Below are 27664 nucleotides of genomic sequence, written 5' to 3'. Positions count from 1 at the left end.
CTAGGGGACTTGCTGACTTTCGAATGGGCATGTCATTTTCCTTTGTTTCAGTTATGAGGCACAAACTTCTGAATTTAAGCTCTATAAGGCATTAGTAGAGACCTTGAAGGCATTTTGTTGCCTTGTTTCCTCACGTTTCTTTCTTTTTTTAAAATTTATTGGTACATTTAGGTATACTTAATGATCACGTTAATCATAGGGGATTTTTTTAAGAGAACAAAACAAAACAGATCAAAACAATGCAAATAACACAGGATTTAAGAACAAGACAACAGGAAATCAACAGTGGCTGCCTTAATGTCTCGTTTTCTTTGAAATAGTTTTCCATACCTTCACATACAATAAGTTAATACAAATCAGAAGAGTATAAAAGCAATCAAAACACAAGAATGAGAGCCTTAAGGGCTTTCAAGACCAGCCACTAGGAAATCAATAATGGCTACCATAATGTCTCTTGTTTTCTTCAAAACAGCTGTCCATACCTTCGTAGATATTGGAATCAAATAATTGAAAGCAGACTACAACCAATCAAAACCCAAGAATAAAGGCATAATTGGACTTCAAAACAAAATGATAGAAAATTAGCAGTGGCTACCATAATACCTTGTTTTCTTTTGTGTAGCTATTCATATCATCACGCATAATAAAATCAATTCTTGTAAACTCTTTAGGTGAAGTTCTAGGCATATATAAGCTTATACATGTACATCTATCCTTTCTGTATTAGAGGGAAAAACAAAACAAAACAAAGTATAGAAAAACAAGAAACGGGTCAAATAAATAACAAAAAGCCCAAAACAGTAACAACGTAATCTCTCAAAACAAGGTGGTAGAAATGTAACAAATTTTGTTATCTTGCATGGTTATCTTCAAAAGTCTTACTTACTCATCGAGGATTCATGATACGTCTTGATTCTTTTTCCCCGTTCCCCTAGCCTCCCTTCAACTTCTCTGTCCCGCCTTATTTACAAAACCTTTGTTTCCATCTTTCCCTTCTTTTCTCATCTCTCCTTTTCCCCTCCTGTCTGTGCTCCTCTCTGCTCCCTAGCCCGCCTCCTTATTGGAATGCTTGCTTCCTCTTTCACAGTATCTGTGTGGTCCTTATTTACACTTCCAGTTTCCCACAGCAGAGAATCATGTTTCTGGCTTTTGTTCTTGTTTTCTACCAAAGTTTAGGGTCACTTACAGTAGAAAGACACTGTTGCTAGCATGGAAATACATTTAGTTCATGTTTGCTTCTTAGGGATGATTCTAGGTATGGCTAACTCTAGGCCTTTGTCCCCAGGTCCTGGTAATGTGGAGGGGGAGGATACAGTGTGATTAGCTAAGCACAATTCTCCTAGAATGGATCAGTATTGTTAATGGCAAAGGCAGTCAGATATTGGCAATTAAACCCAGTTAATAGCGATGATTGTCATATTGGCTATAGTCATAGAATCAGGAATGATAGTGTCAGAGACAAACTGGATATTATATCCCCCAAGAACCAATAATACACAATCCTTAACCACAGAAAATAAATCTATAATTATAGTACAAATACTACTGAGACAAGCCAAATATTGACATACAGTAAATATCTACCAAAGAGAAAAAATAAGAATGAAAGGGGGTAATAACCCTAAGCCCCATCTAACTGGTGAAGAATAAAGAAAAAGGAAGGTCAGAGAAAAACACAAACTGCCCTGCATTTTGAATGATGGTTTCTTTTCAGGATCTGGAGTGGTTTCCTCCACTTCGCCGGAGGTTTAGGCGGTGCCCTGCCCTTCCTCCAGGGCCCCTCTGTCTTGTCTTCGGCCATGGACATTTCCGAGCCCTTGCTCCCGTTAGTCGATGGAGAAAGTACACAGGCCTCGGATCTCTGCTGGATGTGGGCAGCGGGGAGAGGGTTCGGGCAGACTGCTGTTCTCAACGCCAGCACTTCTGAAAGCCACACAGCAGGCCTGTCCTTGCACACAGGGGTCGAGCCCCGTGTCTTTCCTGGTCTAAACTTAAACTTCTTAGGGACTCCGTACCTAGCCTGCGCCCCTTTACTCCTGCCCTTCGTGGCTGTCTCTCTCATAGGTCCCTGTGGGAGGTAGCACTAGAAACCCTGCAGTGAAATGACTGACAGATGTTCTGTAATCCGCCCCTTCTCAAAAAGACACCTGATGAAACGTCCTCCGCAGGACGGCAGGCAGGGCCCCAGGTTTCTTCTCCAGCCGCAGCCGGCCGCCCAGGGCTTGCTTTTGGAGTAAACCGCCCTACAGTGTGTGCTGGTTACAGTGGTCATGGGCCTTTCATAGGGGCAGTGCTGTTGGCCTGGCCTGCTTCTCCCTGGAGCTTCTGACCCTGCTGGGTCACCGCGTGTCTGTGGAGAGTGGTTTGCCTCCCTAGGAGCTGCTGTGGGCTTCCGGACTGCTTTATCCTCTCTCTCCACTGTGCTCTGTTTCTCCAGCTTTTGAGGGGTTTCTACTTTGTCTGTCAGTTCCTTCCCAATTCTCTGAAATCTACTTTTTTTTTCCCCATCACCAAATTGTTGTTTTCAGGTGTTTGGATTTCAGGTCCTGGAGAGACTGTACTTGGCTTCTGGTTGCTACTCTGCCATTTCCTTTCCTCCCAGAGTTCATTAATCAGACTCCATAGTGACAGCGTGTCAGGCGCCACCTTTCTAAGCAGTGCTGGATCTCTGGGTAGTCCCATGCCAGCAGGTGCTCAGTCAGCTGTCCGCGTCTGTGTTATTCGCACGCCCTGCACCTGTGCATTCCGACACCCACCAGTGGTACCTTCCCCCTGGGTGCTGTCTCCAGACAGGAGGGGCAGCTTACAGTAAGCAAAAGTGGAAAGAGAAAGGTGCTTTAGATTGTTTTTCCCATTGTGTCATTCTTTCTTACTCAAATTACTACTCAAGTTTTAAAAACATAAAAGTGTAATACCAAGACAACTAAAATTTAATGACAGTAGAATTGCTATGTTTTGGAACAAAAAGCTACTAAAAAAATTAATATTTGCACCAGAAGTATTTGACTGATAGCAGTCTCCTCAACCTCCAGGTGCCCTGCTGCTAAAGAATACTTCAAGGAAAACTCCCACCATTGGAGCTGGGCCGTGCAGTGGCTGCAGAAGAAGGTAGCTGAATTCTTAACTTCTCTAGCTGCAGCGTAAAGGTCAGCTGCAGGACGTCTGAACAAAAAAAGTCCTCCAACCCTAACTTGTGCACTGACTCCAAAGCATTCTCATTCTTCAGGTGTTCTTTAATACAGTCCGTGCCCACTCATGTGCACTGAATGTCTCCACACACGTTCCAGGATTCCTAGCTGGTGCCTGAAACCATGGATAGTACTGAGCCCTACATGCACTGCTGTTTTATTAGGTGTATAAACCTGTGACAAAGTTAAGCTGTATGTTAGGAACAGTTAGAACAATCCAAAAAAAAAAATAGGGGATGGAGGGGAAAAAATAGTAAGCCAGCTACAGCAGTCCACTGTACTAGAAGTCGTATGAAAATGGTCTTGCTTTAGTTCCTTTCTGGTTGTGAGGCCAAAGTACCTGACACCCACAATTAAAAGGAGGAGAGATTTATTTTCACTCACTTCGCAGAGGTCTCGATTGTCATCAGCGGGGCTGTGGCGGGGGAGACAGCTCATGGCACAGCCTTTCTTCTTCCTTTCGCTTTCCTGTCTTTTGAGACAGAGTTTCAATCTGCAGTTCAGGCTGCTCTTGAGCTTACATTGTAGCTCAGGCTGGTTGGGAACTTGCAAGGACTCCCTTGCCTCAACCTCCCAAGTGCTACATTATAGGTGTGCTGTTCCTTCCCGTTTTGTTCCACCCAGGCTACAGGCCTTTTGGTTGGTGCCACCCACACCCAGAACTACGCTGACCCAGTCAGTGAGCTAATCCAGTGTCAACATCCATGATCCAGTCTCTCCCAAAAATCTCACCCATGGTACCTGAGACACAAGCCATAACAGGTTTCTATCTCTTAAAAACTCATGTTCTTGACTGGTGCCCATCTTGTGATACTGTGAAATGGTGCAGAGACTGTGAGGAGGCGAAAGACACAGGCACTGTCAAGTAGCTATGCTGCTTTGGCCTTGTGACAGTCAGTGATGATCACTGAGCCACAGCCTTGCTGGGCAGGAAGAATATGTAGTGTGGATCTTTTGCTGGACAAAGGGACAGTTTATATCTAGAATGGCACAGAGAGGGACAGTGCAGGATTTCATGGTACAAGACTGGCACAAAGCTTAAAACATGGAATTATTTCTAGAATATTCCATCTCATATACGGTGGTAGCTCGGTTCACAAAATTAATGCATTCCATGATTCTGGGAAAGATGGCTCCAATTGTTTTCATCATCCAAGACAGAGTTCACTCATGGAAGCCAACTTTTGCCAAACACTTCTGTGAGTGAACCAAATTGTTTATGAACAGAAGCATTTGTGAACCAAGTTATTACTGTGTTTGGACTGTGGTTTGTCACAGGTAACCGAAACTCAGGAAAGTAGAGCTGAAGATGAGGGGACGCCAGGCGTGTCTGAACCTTGCAGGTGAAGGGTCAGGCTGATGTGGAAGGAGAGTGTTCCCCGGGTACCTCTCTGTCCCGGGTCCTGGAAGGCCTAGCAGCCACGGTCCTGTGCCTAGACTGCGGTGTTGGCATACTCACCTGTTACCTCTTAATGATGGGCTTCCTCTTCCGTCTCAGATGTCAGAACATTACTGGACACCACAGAGTAACGTCTCTAACGAAACTTCAACTGGAAAAACCTTTCAGCGAACCATCTCAGCCCAGGTGAGGGCAGTCTTCATTCCCATGTGCTTTGAAACCCCTCATTACAGGGTTCTTAGAACCACTGCCCAGAGGGTGGAGGCACAGGTGAAAATGAGAACAGGCAGAGGCAGTGGTTGGGTTTTTGTTAAAAGACACAAATTGCTGACCGCTGAGGCAAACCTTGCAGATGATTTGCCTAGCAGAACAGGGCTGTAGCTGGGTGGCCTAGGCTACAGAGCAAGCAAGTTAGTGCCGGTGGCCAAGGTAGGAGCGCCTCTCTCCAGGCTGTCAGTGCCACCACAGGTCAACAGAGGGTGGTGCCTGCTGTAGGGACAGCCTGTGACTTTTCTGCTGTGCTTTAACATCCTGCAGGATACATTAGCGTACGCCACAGCTCTGCTGAATGAAAAGGAGCAGTCAGGAAGCAGTAACGGGTCGGAGAGCAGTCCTGCCAATGAGAACGGAGAGAGACACCTGCAGCAGGTACAGCAGGGGCTGGTCTGGCCACAGAGACCCCGGCAGCAGGCGGAACACAGCAGGGCAGCCAGGGCAAGGCCTTGGCAGGCCACGGGACACGGTCCTGGTGACCAGCCCCACGCATGCTGGTCTCATGGCCCTTCCTGCTTCTGTCTCACTGGCCTTCCTGCATGTACAGACCCTTGGCAGGGAAGCTAGTGCCACTGTGATAGACCTGCTCACCAGGAGACTTGAACTGACTTAAGCCCATTCATTACTCATCACTGGAGGATAGAAATCGTCCTCAGACACCTGCTACATGCAGCATGGGGCTGAGCATGCCTGTGATCACGCTCATGCCAGCCTCCCTGCCGGCCTGTGGCCTCCTTAGCAGCAGTCTCCCCTGTGGGCCATCGCACAGAGCGAGTTGCTGGTGTCGTGTCCATTGGTTCTGCTCCGTTACCTTTCAGATGCTCATCGCAGTGTGGGCAGCCAGTACACTAATCACACAGAAGGGGTCACTCTCGGCAGGTTACCACACCACCTCCTTGATTTGCAGAGATGATGAGAGCTGGTGGGCAGGAGCCCCCAGCTGCTGGCTCCCAAGCCCCAGGCCACAACCCCTGCTCTGTCCTGCATCCCCTCTTCCCACCCTCCACCTCACCTCCCTGTCTGGACAGAACTTCACTTTCCTGTCCTCCGTGCATCTTGAATTCTCCCCTCTGCCCTCCTCCCTAGCAGTGTTTGAACACAGCTCTTCCACCCCCTTTTCCGCCTCTTACCTCCCTCCCTGTCCTCAGAATCACCCAGCTTGCCCGGGCCCAGCCTGACTGCTGCAGTGAGGTCTGTCCGTGCGTCCTCAGCACCTAAGTCTCCAGGGCTCTGGGGGGCCCCGCCGCCTCCTGCTGCTCGCTGTCTGCCCACCAAAGCCTGTTGTGGCTTTCCCCTGCTGCTTGGTAGAGGCCAGAACCCTGCACGCAGCCCTCCTGGGTTGGTCCCTGCACACCTTGCCCAGCAGTGCTGGGTTTAATTTCTCAGTTATTCTCCCCGCTAAGGCCCACCCCACTCACTCCGTCTAACTCCCACCTCATGTCAGCCACCACAGAGGTTGTCCCTTTCCCTTTGTTCCCACCCCCGCCCAGCTCACCTGCAGGGCACACACATGCCAGGTCTTCAGAACGCTTGAGCACATAAACCAAAGGCCAGCACTGTGGATGACAGAGACAGAACGAGGGCCCAGGGATGATTCTTCAGGTGCGTGCCCAGCACAGAGCAGACAGAGTCAAGCTCGTCTCTCTCTGGGCTTTGTCCCCCTGCTCCTCGAGTTCCAAGAAGAGCCTGCTTGTGGGCATGAGAACCGCAGCCCAGGCAAGGCACCGAGGTGACTCAGTGACATAGGCATCAAAATGTTCTGCAGAATCACAAATGTCAAGCTGAAGGTGTAATACCTACCCTGCGATTTAGTGTCCATTAGTAAACAATTACATTGCTGCATGAGGACATGTTTAAATTACAGAACATAACTAGGAAAGCAGTGTCGGAAATTTCTCCCTAACGGCACGGATTTTCATTTCCTGTTCCCTTCCCAGGGTTCAGAGTCTCCCATGATGATTGGTGAGCTAAGAAGTGACCTTGATGACGTCGACCCTTAGAGGAAGCTGTCCCGCACCTGACAGAACTGGGTGTCAGCACTTCCGGAAACAGAATCTCACCTTTGAAACCATTGTCGGAGCCTGGGGACAGGCCAGGACACAGCGGACATCGGGGCTATGTCCTCGGAGGCTTCCCTGGCCACAAGGCCAGGAGGTGACCAGCATGTGGCCAGCTGTCCCGAGGCACAGTCCTCGTGCAGAACGGATGCTTCTGTGGAATCTGAGGAAGGAGCGCTGGCGGCAGACTTCTGTCACATGAACATTCGAGAGTGGGGGAGCTGTTGCTTTCTCCATGGGCCAACAAAGGATTCCCTTAGCTTTTATACTCTTAAGAAAAAATAGCAAGCTGCCGCTAGGTTTGTGAGGGCAAATTTTTAATGTTGCAGTAACATTGAATAGGAATATCCAATTTAAATGATGTAAAGCTATGTGGTAAAATTCTTTTTCATTGTAAAATAGTAGTTAAAGAGTTCAGTTTACACAGACCTTTGTATTTAATATGTCTCCCTTCTTGTATAGAATTTCAGATGGGTCTGATTGAGAGCCCTGGGCATAAGCTTAAATCTTGATGAAATGTTACCATGATCAAAATTGGAACACATTAAGCTCTTTAAGGTATTTTCTGATATGATTAAAATTGAAAAGAGCAATAAAATAAAAAAGCTGTTTCCAGCAGTGCAGGGTGCATTCTCTGACATCGGGCATTAAAGAAGTCAGGAGTGGTTCCCAAATCAAATTTTTAAAACAGCAAAATAAAAAGCACTTTAAGATATAATTTTATTGAGTTTGACTTCATAAAATTATCTTTTTAATGCTTGGAGACATATTGAATAAACTGTAGTCTTAAGTCCTGTGATCTGCAATCATTTGCTTTTACTGAGAACATAATTTCTGAAGCCCTTGGTAGTGGTATCCGTGGAATTGAGTGTCTGCACTGGGGGAACTGCTGGAGGAGTTTCACAGTGCATTTCGTGCTCACCTAAACATGACTCATCAGCCCTGAAGAAGCAGGATGGGAAGCCTTGCTGGAAAGCACTGGCGAAAAACGTGTACCACCCATTGAGCTGCACCACCCGCTGGGTTCAGGTTAGGCACCAGCCCCCTGCTGGGGCGAGGGTGGGGACCACAGCAACACCCCTGTACTTGGAACGTTCTGTCTTGAAATGGTCGTACCCTGTTGTCCTGTTTTGCCTCTAGTTACAAGTTCTGCTCACTGCATGCAGAACTGGGGAAGCCTTAGGAAGTGCCGGGTTGCCACTGTGGAACTCGCAAGTCAGAGGCACAGCCAGCCCCAGAGTGCCTTTTTGATTGCGTTTGCACTTGTGGGGACATGTGACAGCAGACAGCTTCACCGCCTGCACGCGCAGCCCTTCTCTCGCCTGTTCCGCTGTGGCAGTTCCTGTGCAGTCAGACTTCAGCCTGTCCTTCACAACCAACCACAGGCTGCTGACAGATTTTGTCAGACTCACAGGAAGGTGGAAGGCCAGAGAAGCAGACGGCACGTCTGACGTGGACCTGGTGTTCTTGCAGTTGTAAATGTGATGTGACTGAGTATCTCGTATCCTACCACGTCCCCCACCCTGGCCCTCACCTGTCCACACCCGTCTTCCTGTAAAGATTGTGTGGGACTTTGAAATGCTAGCGAGGATACTTGTGGGAATATCATCGCTGGCAGCTGCACTCTCAGGAGCCCCAAACCAGGAGTGAAATCACCACTTCTAGTCCCCTTATTTCCTATGGAAACGCCTCCTGCCCCGGCCCTGCCAGCCTCGCACAAAGCTGTGGCAGGGTCACCTCACTCCAGCTTCGGTTTGTGTCCTTAGGTTGTGAGCATTGACTCCACGATGCCAGTAACCACTTGATTTCCAACAGCTGCAGTCAACAAGCCTGCTGAGGACTTTTTTTAATGTAGTTCCACAAAGTGACAAATTGTGACAGGCTTGCCTTGGAAAAGTTGTCATTTTTACTGCCAATTTTTTGGATGAAGTTTTTTATAACCTTTCACAACGGTCTGCAAATTGAGCAAGAATTGCACAAAGGACTCAGTGCTCCGTGTTGTCGAAGCTGTGCAGCAAAGGCCATTCTGGGCGTCCCGGACAGGAGCAGCATCCTGGGGACAGCTCATCCACGACCCAGCCGCTGGCACCTGGCTTAAGTCCTAGGACCTGGAGCGCGGAGCCTTCTCCCTGCCTCCCTCCCTGCGGACATCGAGACGTGTGCAGTCCCTCTGAGCTTGGAACAAGCAGGCTGGAATTGTCCTCTGCTACCTCTTTGTGTACAAAATCTTGTTTATAAAATTTCAAAAGAAAGTAGATAAACTAGGAAAGACTCTTAATTCTAAACTTGGTTCATGCGTGGCAGAGTTCTCAGCTTCTGAAAGTACAAAATAAATTTTTCAAAAATGTAGAGTTGAAGTCTCACCAGCATTTTTTTCCAGGTGTCAGAAGGTGGCCGTGGCGGGGGCACGGTCTGCCTGGGCCTGCCCCCAGCTGCCTCTGATTCTTCACCGGACTGGGGTCTCCTGAGCCTGCACTGGTCGCAGCTGAGGACTCCTTTGCAGAGCGTAAATGAGGACACAGACCTCAAGGTCCTCCCAGCCTGCGTTCGCCTCCCCTGTGGCTCCCCGCTTTCCCAAGGCAGCCCTCCCTGCCTGAGTCCCACCCTGGGTCTCTGGGCCTGTGCTTTTTTGTGAGGGTCCCTCTCACATGCCAGTCCAACTCTCCCTCCTCCCCACTGGTGGCTGTTGACCACCTGCCAAGTCTCTGCAAGAACCCAATTGTCCCTTATAAGTGACAGCTGTTGGGCTGTAGGAATCTCAGGGACAGGTGGAGTGGCGTCTCCAGGAGGGCCGGGTCTGGGTGCACAGCGGGTGTGAGGCCCGAGGGCCATGAGCATCTTCCCCGCCTGACACTGAATGGTCAGAAAGCAAGAACTATGACAGGTCCCTTACACAAGGTCTGTGGAGGGACAGATCTTGCTTAGGACATGCTCACCAGCCCCACCAGGAGCCCCCACTTCAGTAGGACAGTCTGCAGACTGGACTGAAGTCCAGGATGAGTCCTGTTCACTGGGTGGCAGTTACGGGCAAGCTCTGACCCTTGGGGAAGCGCCGGCACACTGACCCCACAAACGCCCAGGTCTGCTGCTGGATGAGGGTGGGAGTGCACTCCAGGCTGGCACACAGCCTGCTGGGCCCCAGAAGCTGGGCGGAGGCTCGCGGTGCTCCACTTCTCTGAGGCCATCACCCACTAACTCCATGCTACCCTAGGGCAGCACCCTAGCAGTCAGGTCCAGGCTGGATCATGACAAAGTTATTTTTATTTTAAAAAGTCACATAATAAAAACTACAAAACCCAGAATAAATACAGTTACAAAAGCCAAACAGTTCTGGGAAAGCTTGGTATAAAAAGGCCACAGAGAGGCAACCCAGGAGAGATGACCTATGAGAGACCACGCTTACGTCGCGGGAGCGGGGCGGGGGAACAGTCGCCCCTTCCATGGCCCGCTAGGCCATCAGGAGCAGCTCTGGCCCCACAGGACCCGCAAGCCGGTGCCCATCCTGGCACAGCAACGAGCTGATTCCTCACCAGGCCGCTCGGCATCTTGTCCAGCACCTTCCCATGTCCCCCAGTGTGCGCCGGCAGGCACCACCCATCTCTAGTCCCGGTATCTCCCCTATAAAGCAAGGTGCCTGCGTTACTGGGCAGGGAACGGGAGGCAGCTGGGAGAGACATGGAGCTCATCCCTACCCTCATGCCAGGGGTGTGGAAAACACATCGCCCATTAGCCAAGAATCCCAAAGGGGCGTCTCCGAAGTGGGCAGGCACTGCAGGGCCACCAGCTCCCTCACCACCCCAGCTCGCCACTCAGCTCCTTCCGGCCCCCACGACCTCTCTCCTGCGGGTAGGCTTGACTGAATGGCGATGGCAAGAGCGTAGGCCAGGGCGGGTCATCAGCCCAGAGGCGTGAGGATCGCACCAAGCTGCAGCCCGTGACGGTACCAGGCAAGACCCCGAGTTCTCCCAGGCAAGGAGCCCCAGCAGATGCCACGCAGAAACATACGTGTCCCTGCAGGCCCAGGCCCCTGCCCTGTGCAGGGGGCTGTCCAGCTTGGGGTGTCACTGGCGCTCTGGGGAGGCCTGCTCTGAGGCCTGGCTCCGGCAGCATATGGCGATGGCTGCTAAGGCCTCTCCGCGGGTCCTGTCCAATGCCTTGACGTCACGACTCCTCACCACACACGTGTCATCCACGGCGTAGGTGCCGAGGACCGAGGAGGCCCCAGGGAGGGTGCTGCAGCCTGTCAGGGTCCAGCCATCCTCACAGGCCACAGTGACCTGCCAGAGCCAGGAGGAGATAGCACACATCTGTACTGCCCGGACTTCACCTCCTCCTGATGAGCTTTGGGGGGCCGCAGTGCCAACTCTCACTCTGGGCCACTGGACGTGCTCTGCAGCACACACCTGGGGCCCATGCCCAGCACTGCCCCATGCCAGCCCCTGCCACTTGGCTGGCCTGTCCACTCCTCCCTCAGCTACTCGCCACATCCCCTGCCGCCTCACATCCTGGTCCTGGCCTGCACCCTGCCCCTAGCCTGCCCTGCAGGAGCCCTGTCTGCTGCCCTGCTGCTGCCCACCTCCTCTGCAGCTCAGCTCAGCTCCGTAGTGAGCCTGCTCATCCCCTGACCTCACCCCAGGCTCCAGCCCACCCGGCAACACCCCGCGTCTGGCCTACAGCCTTGTACCTCCCGACCCTCCTAGGCCCACCTCTCCCTCCTAACTGCTTCTCCTCCTCGGGCCTCTTGCTGGCAGTGCTGGGAACTGAGCCAGGGCCTCCATACTGAGTTGCATCCCAGTCCTTTTTATTTTTATTTTGAGACATGGTCTTACTGAATTGCTAAGCTGTGTGGGGTGGCTCATAATGTCATTCTCCTGCTTCCGCCTCCCAGAGGCTGGGATTAGAGGCGTCTACCACCGTGCCTGCCCCCACACTCCCTCTGCCTGCAACGTGATCCCTGGCTTGCCATCCCTCCTGTCTGAGTGCAGACTTTCCTGACCTCCCGCCCACTCTCTTTCCTGCGCTGCCATCTTCCAGGGCATCTTTTCAGTGCCCCAGAACCTTCAGGGGTGCTGGGGTACCAGGGTAGGGCACCCGCACACTGGGTCCAAGGCAGGCCTGCCCTCAGCCACCAGGCAGAGAGCACGCCCATCTGCACAGCCCTGCAAGCACAAGCTCTCTCACTCCACCTCCATCTGTGTCCATGCCCTCCAGGCTGGGCCTTCCTGCCCTCACCCTTCTGCCTACACCCCAGCACCCCACTCTGACACATGACAAAGCAGCAATGGAGCAAACGATGACCCAAAGCCTAAAGGACAACCATGTGCACCCGCCCACTCCTTACCTGCTCTGCAGGCCAGGGGACTCCGTGCTCCCTGATTCTGCACTCCAAGCCCGGGGCACTGCAGCAGGAAGCATGCACACTGGCCTTGCTGTGGCCTACACACTGGCTGGGCCCCCCTGGCCTCAGCATGGGCCACCCACGGGCCCTGAAATCCTCAGCCTCCCAGTGGGCACTGCAGCCTGGGTAGAGGAGGATCATCTCTGTCACGGGAATGCTGGGCAACCTCTTTCTGCCCCCACAGCTTTAAGGCCTGAGGCCGGGGAAACCCAGAGACAGCTCAGATAGGAAAGAGAAGCTGGACTGAGCAGCAGGATCCCTGGGTCTCAGCTCTGCTGTGCAGACAACCTGCAGTGTGACCTTAGGAAAACATTCGACCTCTCTGAGCCTCAGTTCTAGTACAGACATACTCTCCTTGCCACTCCGAGACAGGAGCCACAGGACAGAGTCCAAGACCTGTGGCTCAAAGCCTTGCAGGCCCCTGCCCTGTCCAGCCACTGGCAAAGTTCAGGTGTGAGCTTGGGTGCCTGGCACTCCTTTCAAGGGCCGGAATCAGACACACCCAGTGGTGCAAAACCAAGGACAGTGGTCATACAGCTGCACCAGGCCGCAGCAGCCCTATCTCTGAATAAGTGAGAGTAACATCACCTGCCCCGGGCACACTGCAGCAGTGAAACACAGACACATATGTGAAGTCTCAGCATAGCCCCTGACCCATCAGGCCATGGCCACTTGTGCTCTTGGGGAAGCCACTCGGAGTGCCCAGGCCCAAGCCAAGGCCCCATGTATCGTGCCCACAGGTAGTGATGTTCATGGGTCTCACTTCGAGGTGGCCCAGGACCCAGCCATCTGCGAAGAAAAATGCAGCCCTGGTCTGGCTGAGGGCACCAGCCACCTGCCGGGTCCTTCCACTCCAGCCCGGCCAGCACCCCAGCCACTGTGCCGGGTCCTACACTGCACCTTCTGTTCCTAAACCATTCACAACTCCCTGTCATCTACAAACCTTCTGGGACACTTGTGCTCCATCAACCAGGGCCACTCGGCCTCCCGAGACCTGAGGATTGCCATCCTATTGCTTGAGGGAGCGATGCCCTGCCACTTGCTGGGGCACACTTGTCACAGAGTGGCACCTTCAGACAAGGAAATGATTTTGGAGGCAGTAAGTAATGACCGTAATGACAGCTAGAATGTATAGCATCCTCCCTCCCCATTTCACAGACAGGGAAAGCAAGGTACAGAGCTGGTAAGCTGCATGCATGACTGCTGAGGAGCTGAGTGGCTCCAGCCTGAGGTCACTCCTCGCCCACTCTGTGAGGCCCACCCAGCACCCCAGGCCTTGCTCTGGGTGGCCCCACTTTGCCACCACCCTAAGACACCACCCCTGCCTCTGAGGCAGAAGGAAGCCAAGACAGAAAGACAAAACCAACCACCAGGTTCCCAGCCTGGAAATGCAGACTCCTGGCTTGCGATGGGCACACAGGCACCCAAGCAGGACTGGTCACCCCCGTGTACCACGCCCACTGGACCAGAGGTGTCAGGGACAGGGCCAGCCTCCTACCTGTGAGGACCTGGTCCTTCCTGTGGCAGTGCACACGGGGCTCCATCCCAGCCCTGGCTGGGGCCGTGTGCAGGCTGCAGTTGGCCCGGGGCAGCAGGCAGCACCTGGCGACAGCGTGGACACCCTTGCCCCCAAATGCGTTGTAGGCCACGCACACTCGCCTGCCCCTGAGGACCTGTGGCCAGAGACAGAGGCTGAAACCTGCTCTACCAGGACGCACCGCAGCAGGGTCCCCCAGTCCTTCCCAGCCCTGTTCCTGACCTCCTGGGGACCAGACCCCACACCTGCCTGGACACACTGTTCCGCCAGTGGGCGGCTCTGGGTTTCCTGAAGTTCCTCTAGAGACAGCTTGGGTGCAAGGTCTGGTCTTGCGCTACCACCACTGACCCCAAGGGCCCCATTCGTGCTGCCCCATGGCATCTCTGGAACATGGGCATGGCTTGCCCGCAGTCCCTGTGGCACCCAGGGCCTTGGCCAAGAGCCCACCCCACACACCACACTGGGCAGGTCACCTCGATGCGCTCGCCCTTCCGCTTCCCGCTCCGGGAGTAACTGGAGCAGCTCAGCAGCTCCTCGCCGGGGGTGCAGTGGGCCAGGGCAGTGGCCGTGTGTCTGGGCCCTGAGCGTGCTGACCACACCGTCCTGCACAGCAGCCGCCCCCCTGCAACAGGCCCAGGTGAGGGAGGAGCCGGAGGGCAGCCCCGGCTCAGCTCCTGCTGGGGACAGCCCTCCCAGGGCCGCTGAGGCCCCTGTCGGCTGGCTACCCTGCCACCCTACTCGCCTGCTCCACGGGTGCTGGGGGGCAGCGTGGCCACCAGGTTGGGTGTCAGCACTCGCTGGTCCTCAGGGAACCAGGCCTCGTTGATGACATCCTTGGCAGCGAAGTGGATCAGTCTCTGCCACAGCTCAGCCAGTGTGAGCTTGGGTTGGGCTGTCAGCATCATGGTCACGATGCCTGAGTGGGATAGGGCAGTCAGAGGCGGTGGTGGCATCACCCTCCTTCCCAACTAAGGCCTCCAATGACCACACTGCTCTTCAAGAGAGAGACCACCTGCAGCTCCAGGTCAAGGCAAAGCCAGCCACTAAGACATCATGCTTGCTAGGCCCTGGTCAACTCCTATTCATCCCTCAAAGCCTAGATCAGCTAACCCTCCCCAGGAAGTCTTCCTTGCCCCTTCAGTACTAGTGCCTCCTCTGGGCTCCTGCTGATGGAACCCTGACTGCTCTGTAGCCCTTCCATTCAAGCGCTTTCCTACCCCATAGCTGAATGTTGCTGAGGGAACCACCGTGGTCTGGCTCTCCCATGTCCCTCAAAGGTCTAGTGCTAAGGGCTTAGTACCCAGCCTGTAGCAGTGCTTGGAGGTGGTGGAGGGCAGGAGGTGGGGCCTTCAGAAGGAAGTCAGGTTGCAGGACACAGCCTCCCTCCTCCCCCCACTCTGCTCAGTACTGGCCCAGGAGCAGCAAGCTGACCAACCCATGACCTTTGCAGCTGCCCACACCTGTGCTTTCTGGCACAGGCCCTGTCTGCCCATGGGGCTGTGAGCCTTGTAGTGGCTGAGGCAGGAAGGTGACTGACCCGCCACATGGGCAGCCGCCTGTGATGTACCACTCCGTGACACAAAGCAGGTGCTGCAATCACTGGAGGCCCCGATAATGTCCTCCCCTGGGGCAAAAAGGTCCACACAGCGGCCAAAGTTGGTTCCCAAGGTCCCCAGGGTCACTGGCTGGTCCTGGGCATTGGTGGCTCCAACTGTGATGACCTGAAAAAGTGAGGAGGGGGGTGGCAGAAAAAGCAATCAGGGAAGGCTGCAGGAATGGACAGACCTCGCCAGCCACGCTGGCCATCTCCTACACACCCCTATAGATCCCACCTAAATGTCCCCTACTAGGGTAACTCTGACTCTGGGAAGAACTCTAGTGCCTCTGTCCTGGCCCACCCCTGTACTTCCCACCATGTAGGTGCATTCCTGAGGCCCCCAGGCAAGGCACAGTCTTGTGGGAAGACACATGACAAACAGCAAGCCAGTCCCACTCTAAGTGCCATGGGGAGGCCACAGCAGCAAGCGGAGAGGCTGACAGGTTTCAGACCATCTTTCATTCACTTGCTGGCGTACTGAGGTTGAACCTAAAGCCCTTCACACTGAGCGGCGTCCCCAGCCCTTTATAAATGTGGAGGCTGGCTGGGTCTTGGCGAGTTGCTAGGTTGACTGGGCTGGGTGAGAACCAGAATTCTTCCTAATTTATTCTCCCACAGGATGGAATTACAGGGTGACATCTGCACCTCCCTACCAGCTAGCGCCAGGCTGCCAGGCCCTGAGCGCAGCCAGGAAGTCCTCCCCTAGCCCTCACACCCAGAGCCTGATGCACAGTGGGCGCCCTGGGGCATCAAGCAGATGGGGACCTGGTGCCCCACAGTGCTGCCCGTGCTCCCTCGGGGCCCTGTCCCATGCTCACACAGCCCAGTGACCAGCAGGCATCGGGCACTGCAGATGGGATGCGGACTGTGGACCCCGGTGCCCCCAGCCCTTTTTCCCCTGCCACGGGAACTATGCGGTCTGGGCAGGGCTGCAGGCGAGGGAAGCCTGCAGATCCATGGGGTGGGACAGGCTGGGCTGGCCGTGCATTAGGCCGAGCACCAGGGTGCCTGGAGAGGAGACACAAAGACAGGAGAGAACCGGGGTGCCTTTCTGTCCCTCCACAAGGCTGGAGCAGGCACCAGGTCCCAACCTTGGGGTGCGGCACACAAAAGACCTTCAGGAGGGACAGTGGCCACCACGGGGCAGCACCCCGGTACCCACCTCGGGGGCTGAGGCTGGAGAGTACAGGCAGGCATCGTCCCGGAAATTGCCAGCAGCGGCGACCAGCACCACCCCTGCCCTTGCCAGGAGGTGGCAGGCGGCGTTGAGGGTGCGGCTATACCCACCAGCCAGGGGCAGCAGAACGACCAGCGGCTCCACGGGCTGGGCCAGCTGGCTTTTCCGAATGAACTCCAGGCCTGGGAGGACAAAGCCATGTCATTTCCCAGAGATGCACCTTCCCCTGCGGCCTCCTCCTCTTAGGCATGGAGGGTGGTGCCAAGGGGGCCAACCCCCAGGGAGTAAGCTGCTTTTCTGGGTGACTCATCTAATCTAAGCAGATGGGTGTTGTAACCCAAATGGACCCCAGTCAGCAGCTGAAGTCTAAAGAGAAAAGGCCAAGCTCCTGAGGAAGAATCCGGCCTTTGGCTCAGACTTCACAATTCATCTCCCTCCCAAGCCCAGTGCCAGGACAGGGGAGTGCAAGGACCAGTTAGGTACACAAGTAGCCCCTGGGCCTTTGCAATTTGGAGGGCTGCATAGGTCTGTCCCAGGCCTGGGGCTCGATGAGGGGGTCCCACCACTGCCCAGAACCAGCAACTTCCCCAGTGACATCTCCAGCTCCAGCTGTGTCCCCTCGGCAGGGCACCCGCTCTGGCCCAGGGCCGAGGTATGCAAGTCCTTTGTTTGGTGTCTGGTCACAGCAGGATGTTGGAAGCCAGACACACCTCCTCTTCCCTGCCCACAGGCCACTGTCCTGGCCCTCAGTGTAATCTCCTAGATACCTATCTGCAGGCTGGCTTGCATCTCCCACAGAAGCTGCCAAAAGTCTGCTGCCAGCCCCTCTACAGAGTCTGCCAGCCCACAGTGACCACAGGGCCTTGTCAGACATGCAAGCCAGGGAGACTCTGGGCTTCAGTGATGAAGAAACTTGCCGAGATCACCTCAGGTGATCAAATCTAAGATAGCACAGTGGAGGACAGAATTTCTATTTTGTTTGGTTTTATTTTGGAAACAGGGTCTTGCTATGCAGTTCAGGCTGGCTTTGAACTCACTGTGTAGCCCAAGCTGGCCTCAAACTCGCCTCGTGTCCAGGTGTTGGAGAGGGGAATAGTGTGGGCTCTTGCAAAGTACCTGACCTAAGGGAGTGCCTGGGCTGAGCCTTTGCCCTTTGGAACCTCAGTTTCTCCATGTGCACTCCTGACTTCTGCCAGCTCTAGCCCTCCAGAGCACTGGGCCGAGGCCCCCTAGGCTCCCCGGTCACCAGGGCTCCCAGGACTTGAGCTCCTCTACGCCAGGCCCACTCACCTCTGAGGGTGCTGCTGACTGTGCCCCTCCCTTGACAGTTGAGCACACGCAGGCTGCGTAGGCCGGCGCCCTTGGCCACACCCGCATCTCGGCCACTGACCACACCAGCCAGGTGGGTGCCATGACTGTCACACTTGCTTGCCTGCTCAAGAAACACAAGGACCCCATGAAAGGCCACCATTCCTCAACATATCGCAAGGGGCAGGATGGACCGACACCCACAGCCTGAAAGCCAGGGAGGGGTAGGACCATCGGGGGTGCGGCCACAAGGCCCAGGACAGGGGTAGAGGGTGCGCACCTGTCTGTGGAAGCGCGTCCCGTCCTCCTGGGGCACACTCTCAAAGTCAGTGACGGTGATCCTGCCCTGGATTTCCCGGTGGCCGCTCTGGATGCTGGTGTCTAAGAGGTACACCGTCACTGGGTGACCTGCACGCCGGCGGCAGCGTGGAGAGGAGGGAATAACCAGATGCTGAGTTAGCACTGTGCGTGCGAGCCGGCTCCACAAACGTGCCAACACGCAGGATCTTACTCAGAGCCTCCTTCTCAGCTGCACACATGTTTGTGTACAGGGCAGCAGGGAGAGGACCTGCCCAAGGACGTGTCAGTGGCAAGGATGGAGCCAGGGAGTGTGGTAGCCGGCTCAGGGACTAAATTAATGCAGCTGACAAGTAACAGGAGCAATAAGCCCGGGTACAGCCTCTCCCAGCTCAGTCCGGGGGAGACAGCACAGGGCCAGAGCACAAACAGAGAGGGGCTGCTTCCCCCAGACCCAGCTTACAGAGTCCCCCAAAAGCCTGCCACACACTCACCCTTTCTCCTGGGTAAGTGGTATTCCCCAGGAAATGGGGTTCTCTGGGAAGTAGGGTCCCCAGGAAGTGGGGTTGCTTTGGAAATGGGGTTCCCCAGGAAGTGAGGTTCCCCAAGAAGCTGAGTTTCCCACCAAATGGGGTTCCCCAGGAAGCAGGCTACCGCACAAGACAGATGAGGGGCCCAGGCAAAGGCAGGGAGAACCTGAGGGTGGCCACATAGCTGGGCTGGAAGGAGCAGCAGGAGGAGGGAGGAGCCTTGGGCCACAGGGACAGCCTCAGCCATGCCCACAGAGCCCTGCAGGCTGTCCACCAGCGGGGTCTCAGGGCAGCAGCAGGGCGGGGTCAGAAGTTACTGCTGAATGAGGAGAGGAGGCAGCGCGAGCACAGCACCTCCCTGCCCCCTCAGCCTCACTACCACAGCTGGCCTGCCCCTCCCAGACCACCCCTGCCACCCCCTGAGGCTCCGAGCGAGAGCCAGCAGCAGGTCCGAGATCGTGCCGCTCAGCAGTGCTGAAGTCACATCTGTACCCCGTGAATGAAAAGTCTGCCCTCAGGCCCAGCCAGATGGCACCAAGGTGCCCACCCTTTCTCTCTGAAACCCAGCGCTCCTGGAAGCCTTCCTCCAGCCAACCCCCCCCCCCGCCCACACTCCAGGAGACTCTGCACTCGGGTTCTGCCCCCTGCTCTTCATACCCCTTGGGGCCCTAACCCTTGGGGCAGTGTGGCATCTCCCAGGAGTGGGCAGGACAAGCGGTGGCCCCAGGAAGCTATGCTCACACACCCAGAGCTGTGCCGTGCCCTTGTTTGGACAGCAGCAGTCATCAGGTTAGGGGTCTCCAGCTACCGCAGCCATGGCCCCTGATACAGGTCCTTACAGAGGACAGAAAGGATGGAGGCAAAGATGACAGTCATAAGCCACAAGCCAGGGACACTCTGGCCACCAGGAGGAAGGAAAGGCAAGAAAAGGTGCCCTCGCCATCAGATGCTCCACTTCCAGGCCTCAAAACCCCACAGGACCATGGTGAGCATCCAAGTCAGCCTCTCCGGGTGAGGGCAGCCAACCAGGCTACTCCGAATGGAGAAGGGACAGCCAGGACCAGCCAGGAGGAAGACAAACGGGGCCTGTACTCCTCTGGAACAAGAGGAGGCGAGGCAGGGTGGACTGCTCGACAAGGCAGGGACATGAGGAGGGTCAGTGGGGGAGCCAGGTCCCTCACAGGGTGGGGGACACAGGGCCAAGGGGGCAGTGGGCAGGGGGGGCCATTCCAGGGTGCTCACTGGGGGCACTGTACTCCTTTGCCTGGTGCCGCACAGGGAGGATCCGCTCCAGGTTCCACGGGACACTCTGCGCGAAGACAGAGGAATCTTCCTCGATGTACTGGACGAGTGGCAGCCGCAGAGCCTGCAGAAGCCAGGGGGCTCTGTTCCAACACCCCAAAAGCCTGTCACTTTCCTGCATCCCACAGGTAACGCCCACCCCGGTGCCGACAGACATAGGACCAGGACCAGGAGCAGGTGTCCTCACCCCTCTACCAGACAGGGCATCCCGCACGGCCAGCCCGGTACCAAGAGCCCACACCTGTGGAAAGCCCAGAGGGGCTGGGCGTGGGCTGCGTGGACAGGAGCACAGCACGAGGCTTCCAGCCGAGCTCAGCTTGGGGGACACTGACAGGAACTGACACCACCAGCCCTCCCCTCACCCGGCCTCCTTGAGGCCCAACTCATCGCTGGGTGCCTCAGTGTCCACAAGGCTCCTTGGCTTGCCCAGATCTGGCTTCCGTGAGGACAGCCTGGCACATGGTCATTCAGCCACAGCCTGCTGCCCTGAGCTAACCCCGTGCAGGGATGCAGTGAGCTAGAAGTCTGAGGCAGTACCCTGCCAGGTACGTGCTGTGTGGCCTCAGGCGAGACACTGTCCCATTCTGGGCCTCACTGCCTGCAGCTACACCGGGAATTGGTGTGCAAATGACAACCCTGTGCCGCTGGCCAGTTAGAGGACCAGGAAGGACTATTAAGATGTGCATGGATGCACACGTGTAGGGCAGAGGACAGCAGGGAGGCCAGAGGTCATTGTCGGCCCTGTGACTTGGGGTGAGCTGGAGGGAGCAGGGTCACTCTAACCCAGGAGAGGTATCTCACCCCCAAGCATCGGCTCATAGGAAATGTGCAACCCACGTCATGGATTTATGGAATGACCTGGGGCTTGTCCTCATGCGCTTCTGCAGGCAGACCCCTGGGCTGGACCTCACCTTTACCCCTGATGTCTGTGTGGCCCTATCTGTACCTTGGTATCCTGCTCCCCACGCCCCAGTACTGGAGATGGAATCTGGAGCCTTTAGCCTAAGCTATAGCCCTAGCTGTCTTTTAAAATTTGAGACAGAGTCTAAGTTATCCAGGCTGTACTGAAACTTGCAACCCTCCTGCCTCAGCCTCCTAGACTTCTGGGATTAGGGACATGTACCACCCAGACCAGGCTTGGAATCCTTTTCAGGTGCAGGTGGAAGGACCTCTGGACTGCAGCCAGGTTCACAGGCTTCTGCACCCGAGCTAAAATCGCAGGGCTGCAACACCGTGTGCCGTGTCCCCTCTCGGTCTCCATGAGAACACACCAAAGCCAGGAAGGGCCACGCAAGTGCGGTTAAGGGCAGCTCACCATGTCCAGCAGGTCTCCGCTCATGCGCACCAGGAAGCCAGGGACCAGGTGGTGGAAGAGGTGCAGGACTGTGGTGACGTAGCCCCGGCGGGCAGCCTTTGCCTGCAGGCGGTGCGCGGTGTGCTTGGTCTGCCCACGGTGGGTGCCCTCCTTCAGCACCACCAGGTAGGTGCCAGGCAGACGCCACGCGTCCTGGGGGTAGGGGTGGGGCGTTAGGCCACAACAGGGCACCTGCGCGGTCCTCAGCCCGCTCCATACGGGCAGCTAGGGTTTCAGCGGAACAGATGCGGTGCCCTACAGAGACCACAGAATCCTCACGTGCTGGCTGCTGCCCTTGGCCCAGCACGGTCAGCTGCAGGCAACTGGGCCACAGCAGGCCGCAGGGCTGCACCTCACGCAGCCTCCTGCTGCGCCACACCCAGCTGTCCTGGAGGCCCCAGCCCAGAGGGAATCGTGCGTCCCCAGCCCATCGGCACCCTCGTCTCCGCCCACCTGGCTCCTGACCCCTCTTCCCAAGGACAAGACTCATTTCTCTGTGGGACCAGAAAATGTAGCCTCGAATCCCAGATCCAAAAGTCACAAGCTCCGCAGCCCTGAGTGAGCCACACAACCTCTCTGGGCCTCATTATCTCCTCTGGGTGACAAGGACCACACTGTACCCGCAGCACAGGCGTGGAGAGGCCGGGGAGACGGTGGCATAGAGCACCCCCGAAGCTGGACAAGTGCAGTCAAAGGAGCAGCCTCGCCCCCTCATCTGGGTGTCTCCCCGTGGCCTCAAGACAGAAGAGGGCCTCAGAGCCCATGGGTGCTGGACCACACCTGCTCTCAGAGAGCTCCTAATGGCATACAGAAGGCAGAGCCCGTAACTGCCACAGCAGAAGCATGAGTATGTAAGCACACAGAAGCTCCAGGTCAGTGCAGGTCAGAGTCTCCATCACCAGTTACAGAAACCTCCACTCAGAGATGTTCCACGCTCCTTACCCCTGTCTGTGCTATGCCCTCCCCCACCAAAATCAATTCTCCTTCCAACGGCATTTGGTGGCCTCCTATTTATGCCTCAAAGATCCATCTAAAATGTCCTCTGTCAAATGAAAATTCCATGTATGGGGAAGATACTCTGCAGTAGAGCCAGAGCTCTGGAAGCCAGGTTCTAATGTACCACGGTGTGGGTAGGTCCGCCTCTTCTCTCCGCTGGGTGTGACTACAACATAAGCAATTTTCATCCTCAATTCAATGCCCACAAAATGAATGAACTTGCAGACTTAAGGAAGTTCCTGTGCCAGGCTTCCAGGGCACAACACCCTAGCACTGGTCCTGGGGCTGTCAGGTCCACTCAAGCCCCTGTGGGGTGGGGCGTCAGTACTTCAGGAACCGTCATTCTGGGGGATGGCTACAGGAGATGTCCTTAAGTCCTCTGACCACAACCCACATTCTCCCTGTAGAAAGCAAAAGGTTCAGAGAACAGCCTGACATCCCGGCACCCAGGGCGGGCAAAGAGGGTAGAACCAGGAGACTGCACCCAGCCTGGCACATGACCATCTCCTGCAAAACGGCCTCTGCCCAGGCCTGATCTGGGGGTCACTCGTGGGTCCAGAGCTCCAAGTCCGCATTCCCACGGTGGTCTGTCTCCCTTCCCATCGAGGTTCAAGCAACTTTCAAGCACCTCACAACTAGAGGCGAGGCCAGGTCCGCCCCAGCTTTGCACCCAGCACACCGGGCCCCAACACCTCTGCGGACCTGCAGGGTTCTCACCGGGCCGGCCTCGCACCCCAAGGCCCAGGGCCAGGCGCCCAGGTGCCCGGCTGTGAGCGTGGGCGAGTGTGGCCTCCAGGTCCTAATGGCCAGGGCACCAGTCCCTGCCCAGCACCACAGCCCCTCTGCCTCCGCTGTCCTCTCCTTCGGCCCAGGAGCTGCCGACCCCGCCCCCAGACCCGCGCTCCCCAGCCCGGCCTTCCGGCCCCACCCCACACCGCGCCGGACCGAGGGCAGGGTCCTTCTGTCGCGCGGACGGGGAAACTGAGGCCCGCACCTTGGAGCAGCGGTGGAAGGGGGCAGTGGGCACGTGCGGGGCCGCTTCGGCCGGACCGTCCTCTTCCGGCGGGAAGGCGAAAGCCAGCCCCTCGTGGTCACCGTCCTCGGAGTCCCGGGCTTGGGCGCCGGCTGGTGCGGGGCCCAGCATCAGGAGCAGCAGCATCGGCCACCAGGCTGGCGCGGGGCCGCGGGTGCGCATCGCAGCAGCACGGGGACCGGGCCACAGAAGCTGCGCGACCCTTCTGGCGAGAGAGACCCGGCCTCGATGCCAACCAAGCCTTCTAGGATGTGGGCGCTCGATGCCCGGGGGCCGGGTGATCACCCCACCGGAGCCCCATCGGACGATCCTAGCTGATTAAACATTAACGGAGCCCTGGGTTGGAGGATCAGGTTTCGGCCATGCCTCCCCAAATAGCGTCAGATTACGCTGAGAGGGAGGAAAAAGGAATCTGGACCCCTAATTGGGCTGGTGGGCAGCTGTACTCTGGAGCCCCATGTACAGGCCTCTCCCGAAGCCTGGTGACCCTGCTAATCCTGTCTGACTGCAAAAACTTCACTGCCCACAAGCTTCCCTCTACCAGCCTTAATTCGGTGTGCTTCACTTAGCCTGAACCTTCCCCAGAAGTGCTCTGACCTCACCATCCATCGCTGCATCCTCAAAACACTGCGCTGAGGGGACAGCCTGCCCTTTTGCAGGGCTTTATTCTACAGATTTCCCTTTAAAATTTGCAAAGGTACCCTGTAGATGCGCTCACAGGCTCTGGACAGCCCAGTTAGCAGATCTCATCTACACACCTTGCCTGTAACTCCATGGGACCGCTGTCCGGGACCACCCACCTTGTGCCTGGCAGGAGGACATGGCTGTGAGAGGGCCTCTGATGGCTCCTGTGGCTCAGCAGGAGGCCCCACTTGGGGAGGGGGGCAGGGGAGGGTAGGAGGGCGTTAGGGTTCCTCTTGGCAGATGCTTGGCTGATTCTCAGGTTGGCCCCGGGGTGCTGAATCTGAGTTGTGCCTCCCCCCAAGTTGGCATTAACTTCACTCTGGAGAGCCCACTGACCGAGGTCTGCTGCCCCAGTAGGTAGGCGGGAGCCTCCTCGAGTGACCACTGAGGGCTTCCCTGGTCTCTCTGTGTGTCCCTGGAGGATGTGCTTCCTGCTGTCCGGAAGCTTCCTCACCAAGGCCCCTCCTGCCGTAAGAAAGGCTGGCAGCAGGCCTGCCCTTCTCCCGCCCCTCAGGGCCTCCTGACGGCACAGGGGAAGGGACGTGTGGTGATTGGGCAACATCAACATTTGGTGATTGGGCAACATCAAGCATGTGTCCCCCGGACTCCATCTCTCCAGGGCTTGGTTATCCACAGTAGTGAATTGACTACAGCCCCCCCTACACACACACAAAGACAAGCCCCGTCCTAACCCCTGGTGCCTGTGAATGTGACCCCATTTGGCAACAAGGTCTGTGCAGATCTGATTAAGCCGAAAGTCTCAAAATGAAGCCAGATGTAGTGGCACACAGCTGTAATCTCAGTGTTTAAGAGGCTGAGGCAGGAAGATCGCCGTGAGTTTGAGGCCAACCTGGGTTTCATAGGGAGAACCTGTCTCAAAAAAGAAAAATAACAGAGAAATCCTCAAGATGACATCACCTCCAGTTCGAGTGGGCCGTGACTCCTGTGGCTGGTTTCATGAGGAAAGAGAAGGATGTATCAGACAGACCCAGGAAGGTGGCCCTGGACAGGTGGGGCACATACTAGAGGGACTGGCAATGAAGGATGCAGCAGCGCTAGATTTTCCGGGGGGAAGGACCTCGAGAAGATGAGGACATAAAGCAGAGGCAAAGCTGGGGTCACCTGGCGCCCCCTTACTCTCCCAGGGGAGGAAAGGAACTGCTCACCCACCGTAGCACATTTACCTGTGCACTCGGGAGGATGGTGTCAGCTTCAGCCCACTGCCTGGCAGCCCAGTGCTCGGATGGTCTGGAAGGGTTGTTTTCCTGGGCTGAAGCGACTTCCGTGGCTCGCTCCAGGGGCTCTTGGGATGGCCGTGCCCCAGCCATGGACATGTGGCTAATTTCCAACCCAACAGCTCCCGACAGGAGAAGGGAGCACAGGAGCCTCCAGAGCTGAGAGGCCAGGAAGGGCCTTCACTAGTGCATTTGGGGAGAGCATGGCCTGGCCCATTGTGAGTGCAAACTGTGTGCCCAGAACAACAGGAGTGCAGAGGGTTGCCCACAGCCACCAGCTCTCTAGTAATTTGTAGTTTCCTTCAGAAACTAATGTACTCATTTATGTGGGATCTTTTCAGAGCTATTTGATTTTTTTTTATTTAAAAAACTTAAATAAGACTTTCAGCGTTTATCTAAGAGTTTATTTTTAACTTTTTATTTATATTAGTGTGCCCTTAATCAGAAGGTCAAATGTTATAACCCGGTCTGTAGAGTCCAGCAGCTGTTCCTGTCAGCCCCAGGGTCTCTATGTCCTGACCTAAACTCATAGAGCGCCTTGGCTTCTCTGGACGCAGGACTTTCCCAGTGGACTAGAGCCCAGGCTGGAGCACTGGTCACTCCCAGGCTCCCATGGAGGCACCACAGTCATTGACACAAACACTGAAATATTGGCCTCAGCCTTGAGCCACTACCTTAAAACCCCCAGTGACCTCTGTACTGTCACCCTCCATATGTCACTGCTGCTGCAGGCACCCAGTAACACCCCTGCCCCTCCCTCCAAACTGCAGCCTCTGGAATCCAAGAGGCTCCTCTCAGGACTCTCTTGAACACTTTGATGGCTCCCTCTTGGGAAGAAGGCATCCCTAATCCTGCTCCTGCAGCTAAAATCACCGGCTAAAACCACCTCGGTGCACCCACATCTGTTGCTGTGTTTTGGGGTGTGGATCTGTCTGGCTCCCAGCATCTCGAGCTCATCTCCCATGAATGCTGTGGAGACTTTATAATCAAGCGTGCAGTGAGCAGGTGTAAGGGTGCACACCTGTAATCCCAGTACCTGGGGGGCTGAGGCAGGAGGGTCAGCACGAATTTGAGGCCAGCTTGGGCTACATAATGAGAGCAAGGCCAGCCTGGAAGACATAGCACGACACTGTCTAAAAAGAAAGAAAGAAGAAAAAGAAAAAGAAAAATCAAGCCAGCAGGGACTCTTCCTGCCTCCCTGTACACCTGAACATGTTTCGTAAAGTCTTAGAATGTATGGGATTCATTGTTGATCACCTTGTATTATGTTTTTATATTATCTATTATGTCCACCCTTTTGACTTGACCGATTCTGTTCTGTTATGTCTCATTTGGTTTTACTCTCTTCCAAAAAAGCAATAAGAACCGTGGGAGCAATGAAACCCAAAATGTGTAATAGTCATTGTACAAAAGAAAGGAAAAGAAAGTGCTCTAAACTATATAACTGCATGTATATTTAAGTGTATAAGATAGAAAATGATATCACAGAGTTTTATTGGATCATTGAACAGAACTGTTTGCAGTATCATTGTTGGAATGTCCACTCTACAAGCTTTAATTTTGTGACTTGAACAATTATTTCTAAGATGGCAATATGTAATCCATTAACTAGTGATTTCCTACTGTTCATTTTTTTCTTCTGTAAATCTGTATAACTTGTACCCTTTCACTTTTTTTTCTTTTCTCCTTAAATAAAAAAAAATTAAATTAAATTAAAAAAAAGTATGTATGGGATTTTGAGAAGAAAACGTACACAAAGGCTGTCCGTCTGTGTGTCACTGCATCACTTCGGGGGGCCAGAACAGGCTGGCTTGTGCTCCACCCAGCCCAAATCCCAGGGCTCACCATGACTGACCGCCAAGCTGCGCTCACGGGCCTCGCTCCATAGTGTTGACGCCACCCCAGAACCAGACTCATGATGCCACCATCACTTGGAACCATGGGGACACTGACGTGTAGGGGAGTGAGTAGTCCTACACCTATTGGCTTGAATTCCTCCTCCAGCCTAGGCACGGCCCTGCCAAGGAGGGAAAGGAAGAATGTGTGGATCCCACCAGGGAGGGCCTCCCATAGCCACCCCGGCAGCCCAGGGAGTCGTCACAAGGTGCAGTCTCTCATGGTGTTATGGGAGCACTTGGTCTCCCCGTCTCTGTTCAGCCTCCTCCTGTCCTTTGCCCATGTTTACAGTTTGGCTCTGGGTCTTTGTAATCGCTGTTTAACAAGAGTATCACACTATGTCTCTTCTCGGTGATATTTGTTGCAGGTGTGTTTTTCCCAGTTAATTGATCGACTTTGGACT

General features: G+C 55.1%; 2 protein-coding genes across 7 annotated transcripts in view; one reads left to right on the top strand and one right to left on the bottom strand.

Moving 5' to 3' along the window:
- Usp24 (ubiquitin specific peptidase 24) overlaps positions 1-9266 on the top strand; it is a 140356-nt gene extending 131090 nt beyond the window's left edge. For all 5 annotated transcript variants that reach the window (XM_063236559.1, XM_063236562.1, XM_063236563.1 and 2 more), the window contains 4 exons: positions 3033-3108; positions 4687-4773; positions 5125-5235; positions 6798-9266. In XM_063236559.1, the coding sequence (XP_063092629.1) occupies positions 3033-3108; positions 4687-4773; positions 5125-5235; positions 6798-6860 (337 nt within the window). In that variant the 3' untranslated portion in view covers positions 6861-9266. The remainder of the gene's footprint in view (positions 1-3032; positions 3109-4686; positions 4774-5124; positions 5236-6797) is intronic.
- An 894-nt stretch (positions 9267-10160) lies between these two features.
- On the bottom strand, positions 10161-21570 carry Pcsk9 (proprotein convertase subtilisin/kexin type 9). 2 transcript variants are annotated; one of them, XM_063236565.1, is made up of 12 exons: positions 21379-21570; positions 20004-20127; positions 19166-19180; positions 18215-18333; positions 17917-18058; positions 16612-16808; positions 15390-15573; positions 14595-14768; positions 14326-14474; positions 13814-13988; positions 12259-12437; positions 10161-11194 (listed from the first exon to the last, which is right to left on the bottom strand). In XM_063236565.1, exons 1-12 carry the CDS (start codon positions 21400-21402, stop codon positions 10979-10981), a joined length of 1698 nt encoding a protein of 565 aa, XP_063092635.1. In that variant the 5' UTR covers positions 21403-21570; the 3' UTR covers positions 10161-10978. The 2 variants fall into 2 exon arrangements, with proteins under 2 accessions (XP_063092635.1, XP_063092634.1); XM_063236564.1 differs by lacking the exon at positions 19166-19180 and having other exon boundaries at positions 18215-18342.
- Positions 21571-27664: the final 6094 nt, after the last annotated feature.

Source organism: Cavia porcellus, unplaced genomic scaffold, assembly GCF_034190915.1.
Source record: "Cavia porcellus strain 051 isolate PalLab524CR breed Dunkin Hartley unplaced genomic scaffold, mCavPor4.1 scaffold_25, whole genome shotgun sequence".
NCBI classification, from domain to species: Eukaryota; Metazoa; Chordata; class Mammalia; order Rodentia; family Caviidae; genus Cavia; species Cavia porcellus.
The sequence above is the reverse complement of the archived record's forward strand: the minus strand, read 5'-3'. Positions and strand labels throughout refer to the sequence as shown.